Source organism: Kwoniella europaea, chromosome 1, assembly GCF_036810445.1.
Source record: "Kwoniella europaea PYCC6329 chromosome 1, complete sequence".
In the NCBI taxonomy this organism is placed as follows: Eukaryota; Fungi; Basidiomycota; class Tremellomycetes; order Tremellales; family Cryptococcaceae; genus Kwoniella; species Kwoniella europaea.
Genome location: NC_089487.1, coordinates 4,896,010 through 4,911,618, shown reverse-complemented (window position 1 = coordinate 4,911,618; position 15,609 = coordinate 4,896,010). Strand labels below are relative to the sequence as shown.

The 15,609-nt window shown below is 47.9% G+C and overlaps 7 protein-coding genes across 7 annotated transcripts; 4 read left to right on the top strand and 3 right to left on the bottom strand.

Annotated features, from left to right (window-relative positions):
• Window positions 1-203: 203 nt before the first annotated feature.
• Window positions 204-1,764, bottom strand: V865_001866 (uncharacterized protein; the record flags this gene model as incomplete). The annotated part of the gene is made up of 9 exons (XM_066225680.1): window positions 204-325; window positions 391-470; window positions 550-608; window positions 658-962; window positions 1,020-1,121; window positions 1,180-1,291; window positions 1,358-1,472; window positions 1,527-1,624; window positions 1,678-1,764. The coding sequence occupies 9 exons, from the start codon at window positions 1,762-1,764 to the stop codon at window positions 204-206; spliced, it is 1,080 nt and encodes a 359-aa protein (XP_066081777.1).
• A 519-nt stretch (window positions 1,765-2,283) lies between these two features.
• On the top strand, window positions 2,284-4,447 carry V865_001865 (uncharacterized protein; the record flags this gene model as incomplete). Its single annotated transcript, XM_066225679.1, has 8 exons — window positions 2,284-2,425; window positions 2,495-2,675; window positions 2,731-2,925; window positions 2,983-3,173; window positions 3,233-3,573; window positions 3,640-4,044; window positions 4,106-4,218; window positions 4,270-4,447. 8 exons carry the CDS (start codon window positions 2,284-2,286, stop codon window positions 4,445-4,447), a joined length of 1,746 nt encoding a protein of 581 aa, XP_066081776.1.
• Window positions 4,448-4,652: 205 nt separating this feature from the next.
• V865_001864 (uncharacterized protein) lies at window positions 4,653-7,137 on the bottom strand (the record flags this gene model as incomplete). The annotated part of the gene is made up of 11 exons (XM_066225678.1): window positions 4,653-4,755; window positions 4,806-4,908; window positions 4,958-5,017; window positions 5,070-5,101; window positions 5,155-5,249; window positions 5,306-5,399; window positions 5,455-5,804; window positions 5,856-6,058; window positions 6,128-6,854; window positions 6,903-6,937; window positions 7,074-7,137. The coding sequence occupies 11 exons, from the start codon at window positions 7,135-7,137 to the stop codon at window positions 4,653-4,655; spliced, it is 1,866 nt and encodes a 621-aa protein (XP_066081775.1).
• Window positions 7,138-7,391: 254 nt separating this feature from the next.
• Window positions 7,392-9,714, bottom strand: V865_001863 (uncharacterized protein; the record flags this gene model as incomplete). Its single annotated transcript, XM_066225677.1, has 16 exons — window positions 7,392-7,456; window positions 7,526-7,610; window positions 7,682-7,849; window positions 7,901-7,983; window positions 8,038-8,197; window positions 8,249-8,320; window positions 8,372-8,405; window positions 8,463-8,537; window positions 8,616-8,764; window positions 8,820-8,878; window positions 8,945-9,044; window positions 9,108-9,194; window positions 9,255-9,329; window positions 9,382-9,488; window positions 9,552-9,572; window positions 9,633-9,714. 16 exons carry the CDS (start codon window positions 9,712-9,714, stop codon window positions 7,392-7,394), a joined length of 1,422 nt encoding a protein of 473 aa, XP_066081774.1.
• Window positions 9,715-10,503: 789 nt separating this feature from the next.
• Window positions 10,504-12,413, top strand: V865_001862 (uncharacterized protein; the record flags this gene model as incomplete). The annotated part of the gene is made up of 5 exons (XM_066225676.1): window positions 10,504-10,679; window positions 10,743-10,903; window positions 10,957-11,893; window positions 11,955-12,104; window positions 12,164-12,413. 5 exons carry the CDS (start codon window positions 10,504-10,506, stop codon window positions 12,411-12,413), a joined length of 1,674 nt encoding a protein of 557 aa, XP_066081773.1.
• A 553-nt stretch (window positions 12,414-12,966) lies between these two features.
• V865_001861 (uncharacterized protein) lies at window positions 12,967-13,680 on the top strand (the record flags this gene model as incomplete). Its single annotated transcript, XM_066225675.1, has 4 exons — window positions 12,967-13,017; window positions 13,072-13,181; window positions 13,256-13,601; window positions 13,645-13,680. The coding sequence occupies 4 exons, from the start codon at window positions 12,967-12,969 to the stop codon at window positions 13,678-13,680; spliced, it is 543 nt and encodes a 180-aa protein (XP_066081772.1).
• A 77-nt stretch (window positions 13,681-13,757) lies between these two features.
• V865_001860 (uncharacterized protein) lies at window positions 13,758-15,318 on the top strand (the record flags this gene model as incomplete). Its single annotated transcript, XM_066225674.1, has 7 exons — window positions 13,758-13,896; window positions 13,964-14,126; window positions 14,193-14,375; window positions 14,442-14,835; window positions 14,898-14,989; window positions 15,038-15,170; window positions 15,244-15,318. 7 exons carry the CDS (start codon window positions 13,758-13,760, stop codon window positions 15,316-15,318), a joined length of 1,179 nt encoding a protein of 392 aa, XP_066081771.1.
• Between the last annotated feature and the right edge of the window lie 291 nt (window positions 15,319-15,609).

The window sequence follows — 15,609 nt, the reverse complement described above, 5'->3', positions numbered from 1 at the left end:
CTTGTAATCAAGGCGACGAATCATTGCACTACCGTATGCGTCGCAAGTCAGGCATATAGCGGCCTCGAATTCTACATGGTTGAGCAAGAGGTGCTGGAGGGGCATCTTTGATCTTTTGGTCCTATGCATGGAACATGAGGTATGGTAAACAGCTTAATGTTACAATCGGACAAATGGCAATTATCTATGATTTCATCCATGATCTAAGCCAAAATCGCTTTGTTGTCTTGGTCAAACAGGATTGGCTTGCCTTGACGAAACGAGTAGGTCAAAGCCTGCGCGATGCTCCCGGCTTCTATCGCATCATGAATGGTTGATGGAACAGCTGTAGGCGAAACAAACATTTTAGCGGGGCTTCTCTGTCATACAATTCAATTCATCTTAACTCACGCTTGTCATCAAGCACACAGGCAACGAATTCGTTCACCTCCGTTACAAAAGCCTCTCTGAATCGCTCATAGTAAGTCGGGCTGGCAGAGGGTAACCAATAATCTGAGCGCAAGCCAATGCCAGTCCATGAACCCCGTCGAGCGGGATATAACCACTTACGTTGATAAGGATCTTACTCCGTACTGGTCAGCCAGTTCGAGACGGTTGAGCCTGGGGTTCTATAAGGATTGAGTGAGCTGTAACGACAGACTGACAGGGTCAACGTACTTGATTGACGATCAGCTTGGCTTCTTCACCATGAACCTCGCAAGCGCAATCATGTCCGTGAATGGCGGTTCTACTGAGATGGAAAGTAAAGCTCTTTCCGCTTTCGTATTCAACGAAGCCCAAAGCGTTATCGGCATCGCCACTGTCAGCGAGCTCGGGGTGTCGGACGTTTGTACCACTTGCGAACACTCGCTTAACTCGGTCTGCTGGTGTGATTTCGAGAAGATGTCGAGCCATGTCGATGTCATGGATACCACAATCCATGAAGATGCCTCCCGATTTGGCAGAATACGCGATGAAGAACCCTGAAGAAGTATGATGAGTCAGCGTGTGATGCGCATTGTCGAGGATGCGTCACCTACCCGATGGATCATACTGATCATTGGTAGACGATTTCACTAGAAAAGGTCTGCCGACAACCCCAGAATCGATCAATTGTTTGGCTTCTTGATATGATTGATCAACTTAACCAGATCCGCAATCAGCACGACTCCAAACTGTACCTCAACTACAACCACTCACATCGACGAGAGAATCCGACCATGACTTTTAAGTTGGGAAATTCCCGAGCTTGAACTTCGAATTGCTCTGCTGTGCCTTGATCTACTGAGATAGGCTTTTCTACTAAGACATGCTGGAGGTAGAGAGAACGACGAGTCAGTACATCGACATAATCACAACAAACGCGCATCACACTCACCTTGCCATATTGCAAAGCCTTTAAGGCCAGGGGAGCATGTGTGCTCGTGTCTGTGGCAATTAATACCGCATCCAGTCTTTCATGGTTGAAAAATGCATCTTCGTCTTCGTATACTCTGCAGACCGGGAGATGAGCGTTGCGTATTCAAGTTATAGATCATATGACTTACCTGGTGTCGGAAGGCAGAGCTTTCTTAGCCCAAGTAACATTGTCCTTCTGCAAATCGCAAGCTGCAACAAGCCTAGCTCGTGGCGTAGCGAAAGCGACCTGTATCACTGTCAGCGTTGACTCACTCGTCTTTGATCTGCATTGGCACTCACGTTGTTAGCATGTCTCTGGCCCATACGACCAAGTCCGATCACACCGACGTTCAAAATAGCTGGAATGTTGGAGGTAGCGATAGGCATGTTTGAGATCGTTTTTGTGTCCTGCGGAGCGTATCAAACCAGGCAAATGATTGTTGGGAAGTGATCCCGACTGACCTGACGCATGTACGGCCGTTACATATAAACGGATCCTGTCAAGCAGTCTAACTGTCTCCGATTCCTGTAGCATCCGATTTTTCTCCGTAAACGGAACCACATATTTACCTTCATTATTGACTCTACCTTGCTTCTCAAGGTCCAATTCAACTGGAGCCGCTAACGGGGCACGGCAGTTCCGCGGGGCTCGCCCATGTGCGGCTGGATTCTGTCCAGTACGTCATCGCAGGATGATTTAGCTTCCATTTGCGGATGGAGTCAGGGTTCAAATCGGCAGTTGTAGCCGGTCATGCGAGACTTGACCGCCAATCGCAAGAGCCTCAAATAGTCAGCCCTCCGGTGGACCATCAAGCGGACCCCCATGGGCAATCCGTACATTCCTTAACATTACTTGAACACAACTCGATCATTTCAGACCCGAACAGACATAATCTTTTGAGCGACATGAGTGCCGAAAAACCTCAACGAAGCGCTGGTACACGGACAGCTATCCGCCCCGCGTCAGATTTCGGGATAGAACTTCATCCCGGAGTCGAAGATCTGTTATATGACAGCACTGCTCTAGCAAAGGCTTACGGAGGAGCGTGTGAGTTAACGATGCATCCCTTCTTCTAGTGACAGTATACGACTAATTAGTGTCCCACACCTCCAATAGCTCTAAAAGATATCTTTGCGACTAAGCTGGTCACCACTTGTGTGCTGACCGCATGCACGGGTGGACTTCTCTTTGGTTTTGATCAAGGTCTGCTTTCGATCATCCTGGTCATGCCCAAGTTCTTGGGCGATTTCCCTGCCATCGATGAAGCGAGTTCATCTGCGGCAAGCTTCAATAAAGGGTACGCTGTGAAGTTGTGTCTTTGTTCGACAGACACTGATGATAATTTCTGGCAGGTTGATGACTGCGATGCTTGAGCTTGGTGCATTTCTGGGAGCCATACTGGTTGGATTTGTTGCCGATAAATACTCGCGGAAAGTCTCCATCGGTGTGGGCCTTGCCTGGTTTGCGGTCGGGTCGACGATTCAAACTGCTTCTTTCAGCGTTGCCCAGCTCATCGTTGGTCGGACGCTTGGTGGTATAGGCATTGGGTGAGCACATTTCGGTGATGAATAACATTTTATACTGATACAAGCCAAACCACATAGTATGCTCTCGTGTACTGCTCCCATCTACGTGTCAGAAGTTGCTCCACCCAATGTTCGAGGTGCACTTTTGGTAATGGAGCAGTTCATGATCGTGTTCGGTATCGTCCTCATGTTCTACATCACCTACGGTACCAGACTCATCGATTCCGCCTGGTGTTATCGTCTACCGTTCCTACTGCAGATGGTACCAGGTGAGTGCTCTTCATGTGCGCATGTGCGCTTGATGTCACGGCTGAATCACATGCTTCAGGTTTTTTCCTGGGAGCTGCCCTATTCATTTTACCATTCTCTCCTCGATGGCTGGCGAGTAAGGGAAGAGACCAAGAATGCCTCGATACACTTGTCCGACTTCGTAATCTTCCGGCCACCGACCCAAGGATCCAAGCCGAGTGGCTAACTATCAGGGTTGAGGCGATTCATAATCACGAGGCCTTGATCGAAAGACATCCCACGCTGATCGGTTCAGGTATGAAGACAGAGCTCAGGCTTGAAGCTGCGAGCTGGGTGGACATGTTCAAGCCTGCGGTAATTCGAAGAACCATGATCGGTATCATGCTCATGTTCTTCCAACAATTCGTCGGTATCAACGCTGTGAGTCATGGTCATCATTTTCCCACAGCTTGAACTGCCTAGACTGAACCCAATCTCGCTTCTCAGCTCATCTACTACAGTCCTACGTTGTTCGAGACCCTCGGGCTCGACTCGGCTTTGCAGCTTCACATGAGTGGTGTGATGAACGTGCTTCAGTTGGTTGCTGTTATAGCCGCGTTTTTCTTCTTTGATCGGATCGGACGACGACCTCTCTTGCTCCTCGGTTCCGTCGGAATGTGTGTCGCTCATACTGTCGTTGCAATCATGATCGGACTTTACTCCAAGGATTGGGCTAGTCATTCTGGTCAAGCTTGGTGTGGGGTTTCCTTCATTCTGATTTATATGCTCGCGTTCGGCCTTTCTTGGGGTCCAGTTCCTTGGGCTATGCCTGCGGAAGTTCATGCCTCCAGCTATCGAGCCAAGGGTGTTGCTCTCTCGACTTGTTCCAACTGGCTTTGTAACTTTATCATTGTGAGTGTCTCCATGTGGAATCTAATGAGAGGGATCGGTGAGCTAAAGTTATGATTTATAGGGCTTGATCACACCGCCTATGATTAAAAATATTGGTTACGGCACATTTATCTTCTTTGCCGTTTTCTCTTTCCTTTCCGGCGTATGGGCTTGGTTCATCGCCCCTGAGACAAAGTGAGTACGAGCGAGGGGTTTCGTAGTCAGTCACTGATGGATATGACATAGGGGAAGGACACTCGAGCAGATGGATCAGGTTTTCCATTCTCATGCTGCTGCCCACGACCAAGAAATGAAGGAGCAGATTACCCGAGTAGTACTCGGCCAAACCCCTGCGCAAACTGAGTCCCCTATACCAAATGCCTCGAACGAGAAAGTAGCCGATGTGTTCATCGAGAGACAATAGACCTATCGCTTGGGGCAGGACTAGGGGAAAGAGGGAAATAACGAGTATACGTTATCCCGGTTGGGGCAATGGAGGAGATTTGAAGGGGTGGTATCTAGTCAGTAACTGAAGAGCTGTCGAGGTTTTTACGGAGTGTATCAGAATGTGTATTAGTGGTTATTATGTGTGTCATGAATATGCATTGTCATTCGAATATGGCCGGCGATCAAGCCTGGTTATCGTCTTTGTTGGAGGATTCTTCAGGATTGTCGTGCAATGCTCGAGGACTCTTCTTGCGAAGCCAGGGTCCAGCTTGATAAAGTATGAATCTAGACCCGAAGTCAGCTCAGCCAATCAGGGGAAATAGGACTCTGCTTACGGGATGGGGATGAAAAGCACAGTCAAGAAGCCAAGAAGACTGTTTCCCCAGTCAATACCGAGGTTGACAAACAATCCATGAGCCGCAAGTGGCATACCAGCACCTGAGGTAGCTGTCAGTATATTGTGCAGATCTTCGATCATAGTACCTACCCATCATTGACCTGAAAAAGTCGTTTGAAGCAAGTACCGAAGCAGCATATTCGGGATAAGCTAAAATCAGGGTCAGCGAGCGGAGCTCTTGAAACGGCTCATGCATGCTCACCATGAGGGAGATATGTCAAGAAAGGCATGAACCTAATTCTATAGTCAGCTAACACAACACTGTCTGTCACTGCTGAATCACTCACATCCACGTGGTCCCCATACCGAAAGCAACAGCCGACAGGACTGGAACAATCCAATGAGTGCGGTTAGCAGACCATGCGAACCAGAATAGGGAGACCTGAAGATACACGATCAGTACACCTGGCGCAGCAACGCCGCATGACCTAGACGTACGGGGAAACATATTGCAGCGGCCATTGACATGGGTAGTCGAGCCTCGGGAGGAGCGTTGTGATTTGTGTCATTGTACACCTTCTCGAAGTATAACCTGGAACGGGTCAGCTCAATATGGCATGAAATCTTCGATCGAATCGATTACTTACTTATTCCATATGCAATATCCCGCATACGAGATCAAACTCCCGACTAGCAATGCAGCGAATGGCAGATTAGATACACCTAAGCTCCACCCATACCCCATCTCCGAGCAAACAATTGGATAACTCTCGAAGTAAGAATAGAGAATCGCGTAGATGAGGCCGATGTACAGATCAATGGCAAGGACAATAGGTTCGGTAAATGTCACGCTGAAAGGGCGAATAAGTGTCATCTTCGCAACTTCTGCACCAGTCATTTTCTCGGATGATATCTCGGAGATTGATTTCAGATTGTCGTTACCGGTAAGTTTACGAAGACGTTTGGCTCGACGAAGAAGGATTGTGCCAGATGATGTCTGATGCATAGGTCTTAGAGGGGACTAAAATTCAGCGGAAGTCCCACTCACCTCAGGTAGCGTGAAGATCGCAAGCACCAGAGTAAATCCACTCAACCACAACATCTCCCAGAACGACCATCTCCATCCTTTATATTCTACAGCAAATCCAGCGATGATAGGTGCAAGGGCAGGAGCAGAGGCCGCTGATAAGCCCCATAGGCCCATTGCGTAAGGAGTGGTATGGGCAGCGAAAACATCTTGTATGGTTGCGCCTGTAGAAAGATATCAAACTTGACAATGTATCGGGACAAGAGATGTAGCCGTTTGAAGATGCAACTCACCTCCGGTAGCCAATGGCGGAGATCCCCAAAAGCCAGCTAAGAACCGTAACACGGCGAAACCAGCAAAATTCGTCACCAACGCCGTGGGGACTTGCAGAACGCAGAAGATCGCAAGAGTGACGATGTAAGGGATAGTTCTCCCAATGGCTGGAATTTCTGTGACTGGTGAGAGGAAAAGTGGACCAACCCCATAGCCAGCGACGAATAACGAAAGACCGACAGTGGAAGTCACTTGTCCTACGCCGAAATACTCTGCTCCTTGCATGACAGCTGGACTCCAGATACTACTTCCCATGTACACGGAGGATGTCATCAACATGATGATAACCACCAGCCAGCATTTCTTGAACACCGACCAATTCAGAGGGTTCTCGGGATCATCTACACCGTACCATGTAACGATCTCACTCTTGCCCATCAGCTCCTTGATCTTCTCCGGTGACAACCCTTGTCCACCTTGTCTCGTTACTAATCGCTCGTCAATCACCATCGTAGCATCGGAGTCTTGAGAAGTAGTACTGGCCCTACCGTGCTGTTCGGCATCTTCTCCTGGAGCGAGGTTGCGTTCATGGAAGGGATGATCAAAAGGGGAATGGGGTGCTCGATCGACAGATTGTGCCGTCTTTTCAGAGAAGCGATACCGATTGGGGAGGACGTAGTCCGGTCGTTCGTCGGGATAGGGAAGTAGCTTACTACCAGTAATAGCGCGTATAAGCTGTCCAGCGAACTATATGAAATTTAGTAAGCTTACAATACTCCCAGAGAGCTGACTTACCGATTCCCTCAGCGTGTCCACGATTGCGACTCTTGCTTATCTCTCGTGATGAAAGAATGTGTGTGTAGAGCAGGATATCGACTCTGCCTTGATTGTGAGGATGCGACTCATGAACATGGAATGCGAAATGGTAAATAATCGACGACATCTTCCTCTGCGCCCCGGACACACGAGTACAGAGACTCGATCTCAATGACGGTTGGGATGGTACAACTACAATAACGTAGAATAACATAAGAATGACGATGCGATTCAGTTGTATTCGATGTTTCCCAGTCTGATCCTAATCGTCTGCATCGATCGAAGGTGAAGGGCGGCAATCGCCGATTTAGCCCTTCATATCTCTCTTTTTGCTATCTAAGGCTCAACATTATTTGAAGGCCTACATGTACAGTATCATCAACGCATCGATAAAGACGCCTATCACAATATGCACTCGTACTCATGCCGTGTTAAAATATCTTCTCATGTTATTGATCACCTTTGTCTTCAATCAGTCCGTTTCGAATCGGCCGTAAGGATGTCATTCAGCTTGGTTCTTTGCTTGCAATTCTCTGCCACATTGGAATATACCGATTGTCAGCAGCAGTACCACTCCCTGCTTCAAAGTGACAGGTACGCACCGAAAGAGAAACTTTTTGCTAAAGCTTCCAGTTCATCAAAGTCCAGCCCTTCGAAGTACTTGCCAAACTCGTGACACAACTCTTCCTATAAGTTAGGTCAGCTCTTTGATCTTTCTTATGACCATCCTGGGTCCTGATTGTGGCCTTGACACTCACAGAAAGTAGGATGTTCCGTACGAGTCGGCCGATGTGCGTAGCTGGCTTCCAGGTTTGTGGATATCGATGAGCCAAAGATGGGACAGCATCAAGGAACCATTTCTCGAGTGGATCGAAGACATCACGGACCGGGACATCATCACATCCCCACTCATCAGCCGCGAGTTTCTGTCCCAAAGTCAGTGATTCTCTAAAGCTCATATTCGGCGTCAGACTCACCTTCTTCTTCTCGAGGAATGGTTTGAGCCGCGTCATGTAGGGTGTCTCTTCCCCGACATACACCATACCCTGGAAGCCAATATCTGACAGATTCCAAGTCAGCGAGATCACGTGCCCTGGCACAGGCAGTCTCTCACCTTTGTATAACCAGATTGACCAACTAGCTCGACTTTTGGCGTAAATACCAAGCTGGCATTCCAGTACACTATACCGTCTCTCGTTTATTTCCTTCCAATCGGGGAACCCATCGTGGGCGTTCTGGTACACTGGACCGAATTCTCCGTTCCAGATTGGACCCTATGACACTGTATTAGTAGAAATTCCACATTGGTACTATGAACACCTCACCTTGATCTGTTTCATGTATTCTACTTTTCGATTGAATGACCGCTCGTGGTAAGCCACTTGTTCAGGAGAGCCCTATACACAGGCATTGAACAGGTGTTTCAACTGTGAGCTTCTTTGACTTACAACAAAGTCTGCAGGAGGGTTAGGGAAGCCATATCTACAGTAGCATTTTAAGCATAAGACAGTCACTCATGACATTCAGACGAATACTCACCTTGAATAATCATGACATGCATAAACAGAGTTGGGGAGGGGATCACCGAAATGACTGAAGTCTGCACCAAATGTACTTTCGAGCTATCGCGTCAGCTGCCTTGTTCCACTCATATAAACCCTCATGGCCTCCTGTTGCGGATGTTTCACTCACTTCCCGTCAAGAAACAGAATGTGGTAAGGATCGATAGCCCTAATAGCCTGCTCCGCTCTCACGTAGAAGTCAAGCAGACGAGTATGTTCTGAGTCGGTCGGTTCGTTCAAAGGATTGTATCCGGCAACCCAGGTGTTGTCTTTGTAGTGCTGTGTGCGAGTCAATGTTAGCTCTCAGACGAGGTTTCGGAACCTGCATACTTACACGTGCAAGATGTTCCCAAATCAAGATTGTTCGATCTTGGAAATCCTTGTGCTCCCAAACTAGCAAACACGAATTCAGCCACTCTCATTGCATCAACACCTGAAGACCTCTGCGGAAGGTCTCACATAATGCTTGGTGGTTACCCGCGTCGGCATGCCAATCGATGTTTTGACCACCAGGTGCGGCATGAAGATCAATGACAGTGTAAATACCATGTTTGGCGCACTATCAGGAAAAGCATGATTGGCATCAAGTCATACTACAACCTCAAAAGGGAAGCATACGTACCAGATCAATCACCCTGTCCAGGTGTTTCAAGCCCTCCTTTTTAAAAATACGAGGGTTCATATCATCTTCGAAGTGTCGATAATTTACCTTGAGATTGGATCGTCAGCTTGTTTGCGTTAGCTTCTTCATCTTGCGGTTTTGACTGACCGGCAAACGAATGCAATTTAGTCCGAGAGACGCGAAGAACTTGGCGTCGTCTTCGTCGAAAAAGTGCTCCAGAAACTGCATTTCCCAAGTCAGCCGGTCCCACTTCCACAAAAGTCATTTCCCCTACCTTGTCGAAGAAGAACTCGTATTTTTCCTGCCCAATGGCTTTCTTGATTGCTGCTCTAGCTTGAAATTCATGTCCAGGATACCCAGTGATGAAGTTTTCCATGTTCACTGCGTAGGATGATCATCAATGAGCAGAAGAACAATAGCCCTCCGTGACTCAAGCTCACTCACTCCATCCTCCTAACCCAGCACCTGTTCTCGTCAATCCTTAACATCAGCGTACCAAAACAGCTCGACAAGCGGTGAACCTACCTTTAAGTAGAATCGGCTTCCCCCGAAGAGTGATTTCTTCCCCTTTGACCACCAGATATTCGCTTTGTTGTTCTTGAGTCATGTTGATAGATGGGTAGGAGAAGTAAGCTCAATCGCTGCGAACTTTTCAATAGGAGCGAGTACTCTTGTAAACCTCGTGAGTATGAAGAACGAGGATGAAGTCCTATGAGAAGTTGAGCTGCGAGTTCTTCAGTTGAAGTGGTGAAAGTCTGCATTTTCGTAGCTCATCTGCTCATACTTATCACTGATATTCGGCGCGGCTCAGTGGACCGGCAAGTGCTCTGGAGAGTCGTTGGCAATCCGCCGAGATATCAATTCATCACATGGATCCAAACTTCCGAGATGTCCAATCCCCGCATGGGTTTTAAGTTGATAACCTCTCTGTCAAGGAAATCAGCTGACCACCGGTTATAGATCAATTAACCGAAGACGGCCCGGAGCACCATGCGGGGCAAGCTCAATTCTACACGGTCAGGTACCATTAGTCGATGCTAAATTCAAACTTAGGGCGATTCTAGTAGTACCTCTTAATGAAGATCTTAGGTAAAATGTCGTGACTTCTCGGTGCATTGATACGATGCACGCACCTGTCAGACTGGATAAAACCTCAGCGATAACCCTTCGGACGATAGTCGGTGAGATGATGTGGAGACAGATACGATCCCAGAGTCACTTGACGCGAACACGGCTTTTAGGGTTCTTTTCGGGTCGTTTCGATAGCAGGTGAAGTGAACCCGTTTCAGCTTGGATTGCAAGCTATAAATAATTGGACTTGCGCTGAACCGCCAAAATCCCTTTTCCCTAGACTACTAGGCTTGATATCCAGAATCACTAACTTGACTTTTCCACCATGGAACACGCCGTGCACGAATCCAACACTAGCAATGAAGATCTCCAAGAGATTATGAAGAACCGTGATACCCGGTGGTATCGTGGTCATCTTGGAAAACTCAATCTTATCTGTTTCCTATGCATCATCACCTCGATGAATAATGGATACGATGGGTCGATGATGAATGGTCTTCAGTAAGTTGAAGCTGCCCTTTCATGGCTGTAGAGGATTGGCGAGGCAGAACTGACTTGGACCAGATCACTTGATACCTGGAAAGGATATTTCGGCACACCAACCGGTTCAACACTTGGAATCTTCAACGCCATCCAGTCTATCGGCGGCATTGTAGGTCTTCCATTCGCTCCGTTCCTCAATGATCGTTTCGGTAGACGATGGACTATGTTTATTGGTGCCGCCAGTGAGTCTTCCCTTCACAGCATGGTTTGACCTGTCAACTGACACATGTATTAGTCCAAATCGTCGGCGTTGCTCTTCAAACTGGTGCCCAATCAGTGGGTATGTTCATCGGTTGTCGATTCTTGATTGGTTTCGGTCTGGCTTTCTCCTGTCTCGCCGCCCCAACTTTGCTCACCGAGCTGGCATTCCCTACCCATCGGGGCCCTATTACGTCTCTGTACAATTCTACGTGGTACCTTGGGTCCATTGTTGCAGCCTGGACCACTTACGGTACTTTCCGAATCAACAATACCTGGGGTTGGCGTATTCCTTCGCTCCTACAAGGTCTTCCATCCGCTCTGCAATTGCTGTTGATCTTCTTTGTTCCCGAGTCCCCCCGATGGCTAGTGGACCATGGTCGAGATGAACAAGCTATCAAGGTGATTACAAAGCACCACTGCGGTGGGAATTCGGACGACCCCTTGGTAGCTTTCGAGTATAACGAAATTCGAGAGGCGCTACGACTTGAGAAGGCGGCCAACAAATCATCCACCTATTTGTCCTTGTTCCGCGGTTCCGGTAATCTCAAGCGAATGAGAGTGATCATTGCCATCGCCTTCTTTTCGCAGTGGTCTGGTAACGGGATCGTGTCTTACTACCTCAATCTTGCCCTGAATGGTATCGGAATTAGATCTGCTGGCCAACAAACTCTCATCAACGGTATTCTCCAAGTCTGGAATCTGGGAACTGCCTACTTGGGTGCCCTTCTGGTCGATAAGTTGGGAAGAAGACCCCTTTGGTTAATCTCCGTAGGCGGTATGCTTGCAAGCTACACATTCTGGACGATCTGCAATGGTATCTACGCTAAATCAGCGACTCACCTGGATGCTGATGGCAATCCGATCGGTGCCAATCAAGCTGCCGGTCATGGTGTGCTGGCTGCGATCTTCTTGTACTACGCTGCTTACAACTTGGCTATGTCCCCGCTCCTGGTTTCGTACACTGTCGAAATGTGAGTACATACGACTTGGTCAATGAGCCTTTGTGTTGATCACTAATACGTCTGTATTCAGTCTTCCGTTTAGGATCCGATCAAAAGGATTGATGGTGATGCAAATGTCCGTCAACGCTTCACTCGTCTTCAACCAATACGTCAATCCAATCGCCCTCGATGCTCTCCAATGGAAACTCTACATCATATATACCTGCTGGCTCGCATTCGAGTAAGTAATCTGTGGACTGTGACATGCTCCTGTGAATTTTGCGCTGACCTTGTTCCCAGATTCGTGTATCTTTGGTTCACCGTCGTTGAGACCAAGGGCAAAGACGGTCCTCTTCCTCTCGAGGAGATTGCCGCTCTGTTCGATGGTAAGGAGATGACCGACCAGATGAAGGCGGCCACCAGGGCTCAAACTAATGGTCCTCAAATCACTACTGCAATCAGCCCTGACTTCGACGAGAAAGCATTGCACTCGAAGGACATCCCTGTTCACCAAGAGGTCCAGACATTGGCACATGAGCGAAGTTATTAATTTCTCGGAAGAGACCTGTGATGGTGAAGATAGAGCTTCAACCTTGGTCACTGAATACGTATATTGCGTCACAAGGTTTTTTTTCTTTTTTCTATTTGAACGATCAGTTTGGTAGGTCGTTCTGAAGTATTTCTAGTGCAATTAGCTGTCATAGCAAATGTTTATAATGTATGCCGCTGCTGGACAAAATGTATATGTGTATCGTTGAATCCGAATCATTCCAGTGCTCAATTGCCATCTGCATTCTGCAAACTTGAGTGGCAAGTAAGTTGACTTACGTTCCTCAATAATCCGGGCCATTACTGTTGAGCGGTCCGCCGAGTACCACGTAATTTGAGGTACCTGAAATGGTTACATGTGATTCTGCCCCACAGCCAGGTGAACAAATAAAGTCACTAGGTTATGTCGGCTGATATAACCTGTTACCCGGATCATAGTATTGTCTGCATTCCTATATACAGCGATGAACAGAGAGTCTACCATTATATCCGTAGCCGTTCGCTCAAAAAGTTGTGGATCCGACAGGAATCATTATTATTTCAACGGACTCACAATGCAGTCAACAAAGACGCCACGGACTTGTGACCAGTGCAGAATGCGGAAGGTAAGTAAGGGTACACGCCGTGTGCATTGGGACTGAAACATCTCCCATCTCCAGATCAGATGCGTCGACAATGAGAAACTTTCTGTGTCGTGCGAAGGTTGTCACAAGCTTTCGATAACGTGCACTCACGAATATGTAAGGAAGAAGCCTGGACGCAAGCACTCGTGGGTAGTTTTCACCGTATTTGTTCATCGTTTTCGTTATAAAACCGCTCAAGTTACTTACGCATCCAGTGCAGGCTCATATCGTCTCCAAAAGCGACTCAGAAAACCCAGCAGCCCGAGGGGCTTCAGACTAGAATCAACTATTCACTTGGCATAAGCAGCTATCCTGCTCGAACTGAACAGAGGTCGTCCACGAGTCCCACAGGATATCGGCAGCCGATACGTATAGAAAATATCACGCATCGAGGAGAGCAATCCTCTAGCAGTCGCATAGCCGAAGACTCGTCCGCTGCTCAGGCTGCTGTCTCGAGTACACTGTCACCGCTAATCAGTAGCGGTGCGAACGCGACTATAAGCTGGCTCGACTCAATTTTGGACGATACAGCTATACCGTTGGTATCATCGGCTAATCTGGGAGTCGTGACTCAGGGTGGACCAGAAAGCAATACTCTCTATGTTTCAGATCAGGCCCATTTATTATCTCTTGAAAGTCCGATAGGCACCTATAAAAGCGCTCCAGGTCCGAACGAAACTGCAAATGGCCACCAAAGTGAAGAAATTACAAGCTGGGCCAACATGAGTCACTTCATCGCGCTTTTCTTGCGATACCTGTATCCCCTGATGCCACTCGTCCATCGACCGACTTTTGCAGAACAACTTGCCACACGTAGGGATATGGTGGATAATGATTTCAGAGCTTTGCTGTTGAGTATAGGTGAGCGTGATTGTCTGATGAGATTGCGACTGGGCTCATGCTCAGACGCCCTCGTGGTATCATGTAGTCGCCTATGTGATCTCTCAGTTGCCGACAAGCCGACTGGTCAACGAGAAATTCGATATCGAAGCATTGAAAAGTTTACAGAGAAAGTGTCACAGAACATGCAGAGCCCTTCAGCGGACATGCTACGGTCCTACAACTTGTACGCAGATCTCCACTATAATATTGTGGGTTGATTGTTGGTCTCCATTGTGTTTGGTAGAAACCCGGCTGATCAATAATCAATTTAACAGCGATACATTTTATTTGCTTTCCATAGGCCTAGGTCATACAGCCAGCGCCCGACTTGGGCATGCTATCCAGCTAGCGTTCTCCATGGGAATGCATAGCGACGAAAAAACAGATGCCCTGGGTTTGGATCCCATCGAAGTCCAGCTGCGAAGAAGGGTTTTCTGGCAGCTATACGCAACCGACAAGTGAGTCAACCTTTTACTAGGCCTTGATATCGCATGAACATCGATGACTAAAGCAGACTGCCTTAGGACGCGAGCAATATCTGATCTGCCTATGATGATCAACGATTTTCAAGGAGTGTGCTCACTACCAGAACCAGTCGACGATGAATTTATCACGATACAAGGATCCTTTCTACAACCTACTTCACGTCCTTCAGCTATATGTGGTTTCATCGCAGTGTCAAAGCTGTTCAAGATCTTATCTGAGTGCTTGTTTCACCACCGATGTATCATGGCGAAGATCCAGCTCACCGATACAGCATGCACTCAGACTTTGGAAGATCGCCTGCAAGAGGTGCTTCAAGATTTCCCGGATGGCTCGTACAAGTTGTCCGGTAACAACGATGGGATCGTGCAGAACATGCTTGCGGTACAGCGAGCAAACATCCTGATTACTGCAGCTATCTGCAAGTTCGCTCTGGTGAGCTTATCATATCGAACCGCATGTAGAGATGGCGCACGCTCACTGAACGGGCTAAATAGTACGATTTGCGAGCATCTCTGCAGTCTGACAAGGAACAACTGGCCAAGGAGCGAGAAGCGATAGCGAGAGAGATTCATTCTTCTTTGATGAAGTAGGTGTTTCCGAGCGAATACGGGCCACTGAGCTGACTCGCGGACAGTATCCCTCTGGAGGATTTGGCATCGAATGGCGAATCCGTCCGAAGCAAGATATTTCACATAGTCTGCGCATTGTGCGATCAGAAGCCAACGGGAGGAGTCGATCACGGTCTGATATGCGATTGGTACAGCATGGTACGTCTCTTGTATATCATGCAAGTCCACCCGGCGTACAGCTGCCTAACGCTGATCGTCTTCCTGTATATAGTTTTCGACGATTAGTTTTGTGCAGATGCCCCCACCACCACCGGAAGATGCAGATGACGGGCATTCCCCCAAGTAATCGTCCAGGGTGCACTCGATGAAATCAGTTTCTCGAGCAGAGCGCATGTATATTGCTTCCCACTAAACACCAGTATGTGGTACCAGAGCCTACTTAATGTTCGTTGTTTTGTGCTCGCCGCTTTAACACTCAATCATGCATCGACATATCCCAACGTTACACACGTCAAGTCACTCCGATTCGCATCTTAACGTAAGTCATCTGTCATCCGTTACCTACCAAAGGAACGCTGCACGTATTGGCACGCATCAGAAAGTACATGATGATGTTTGAATGCATACATAGTACGGA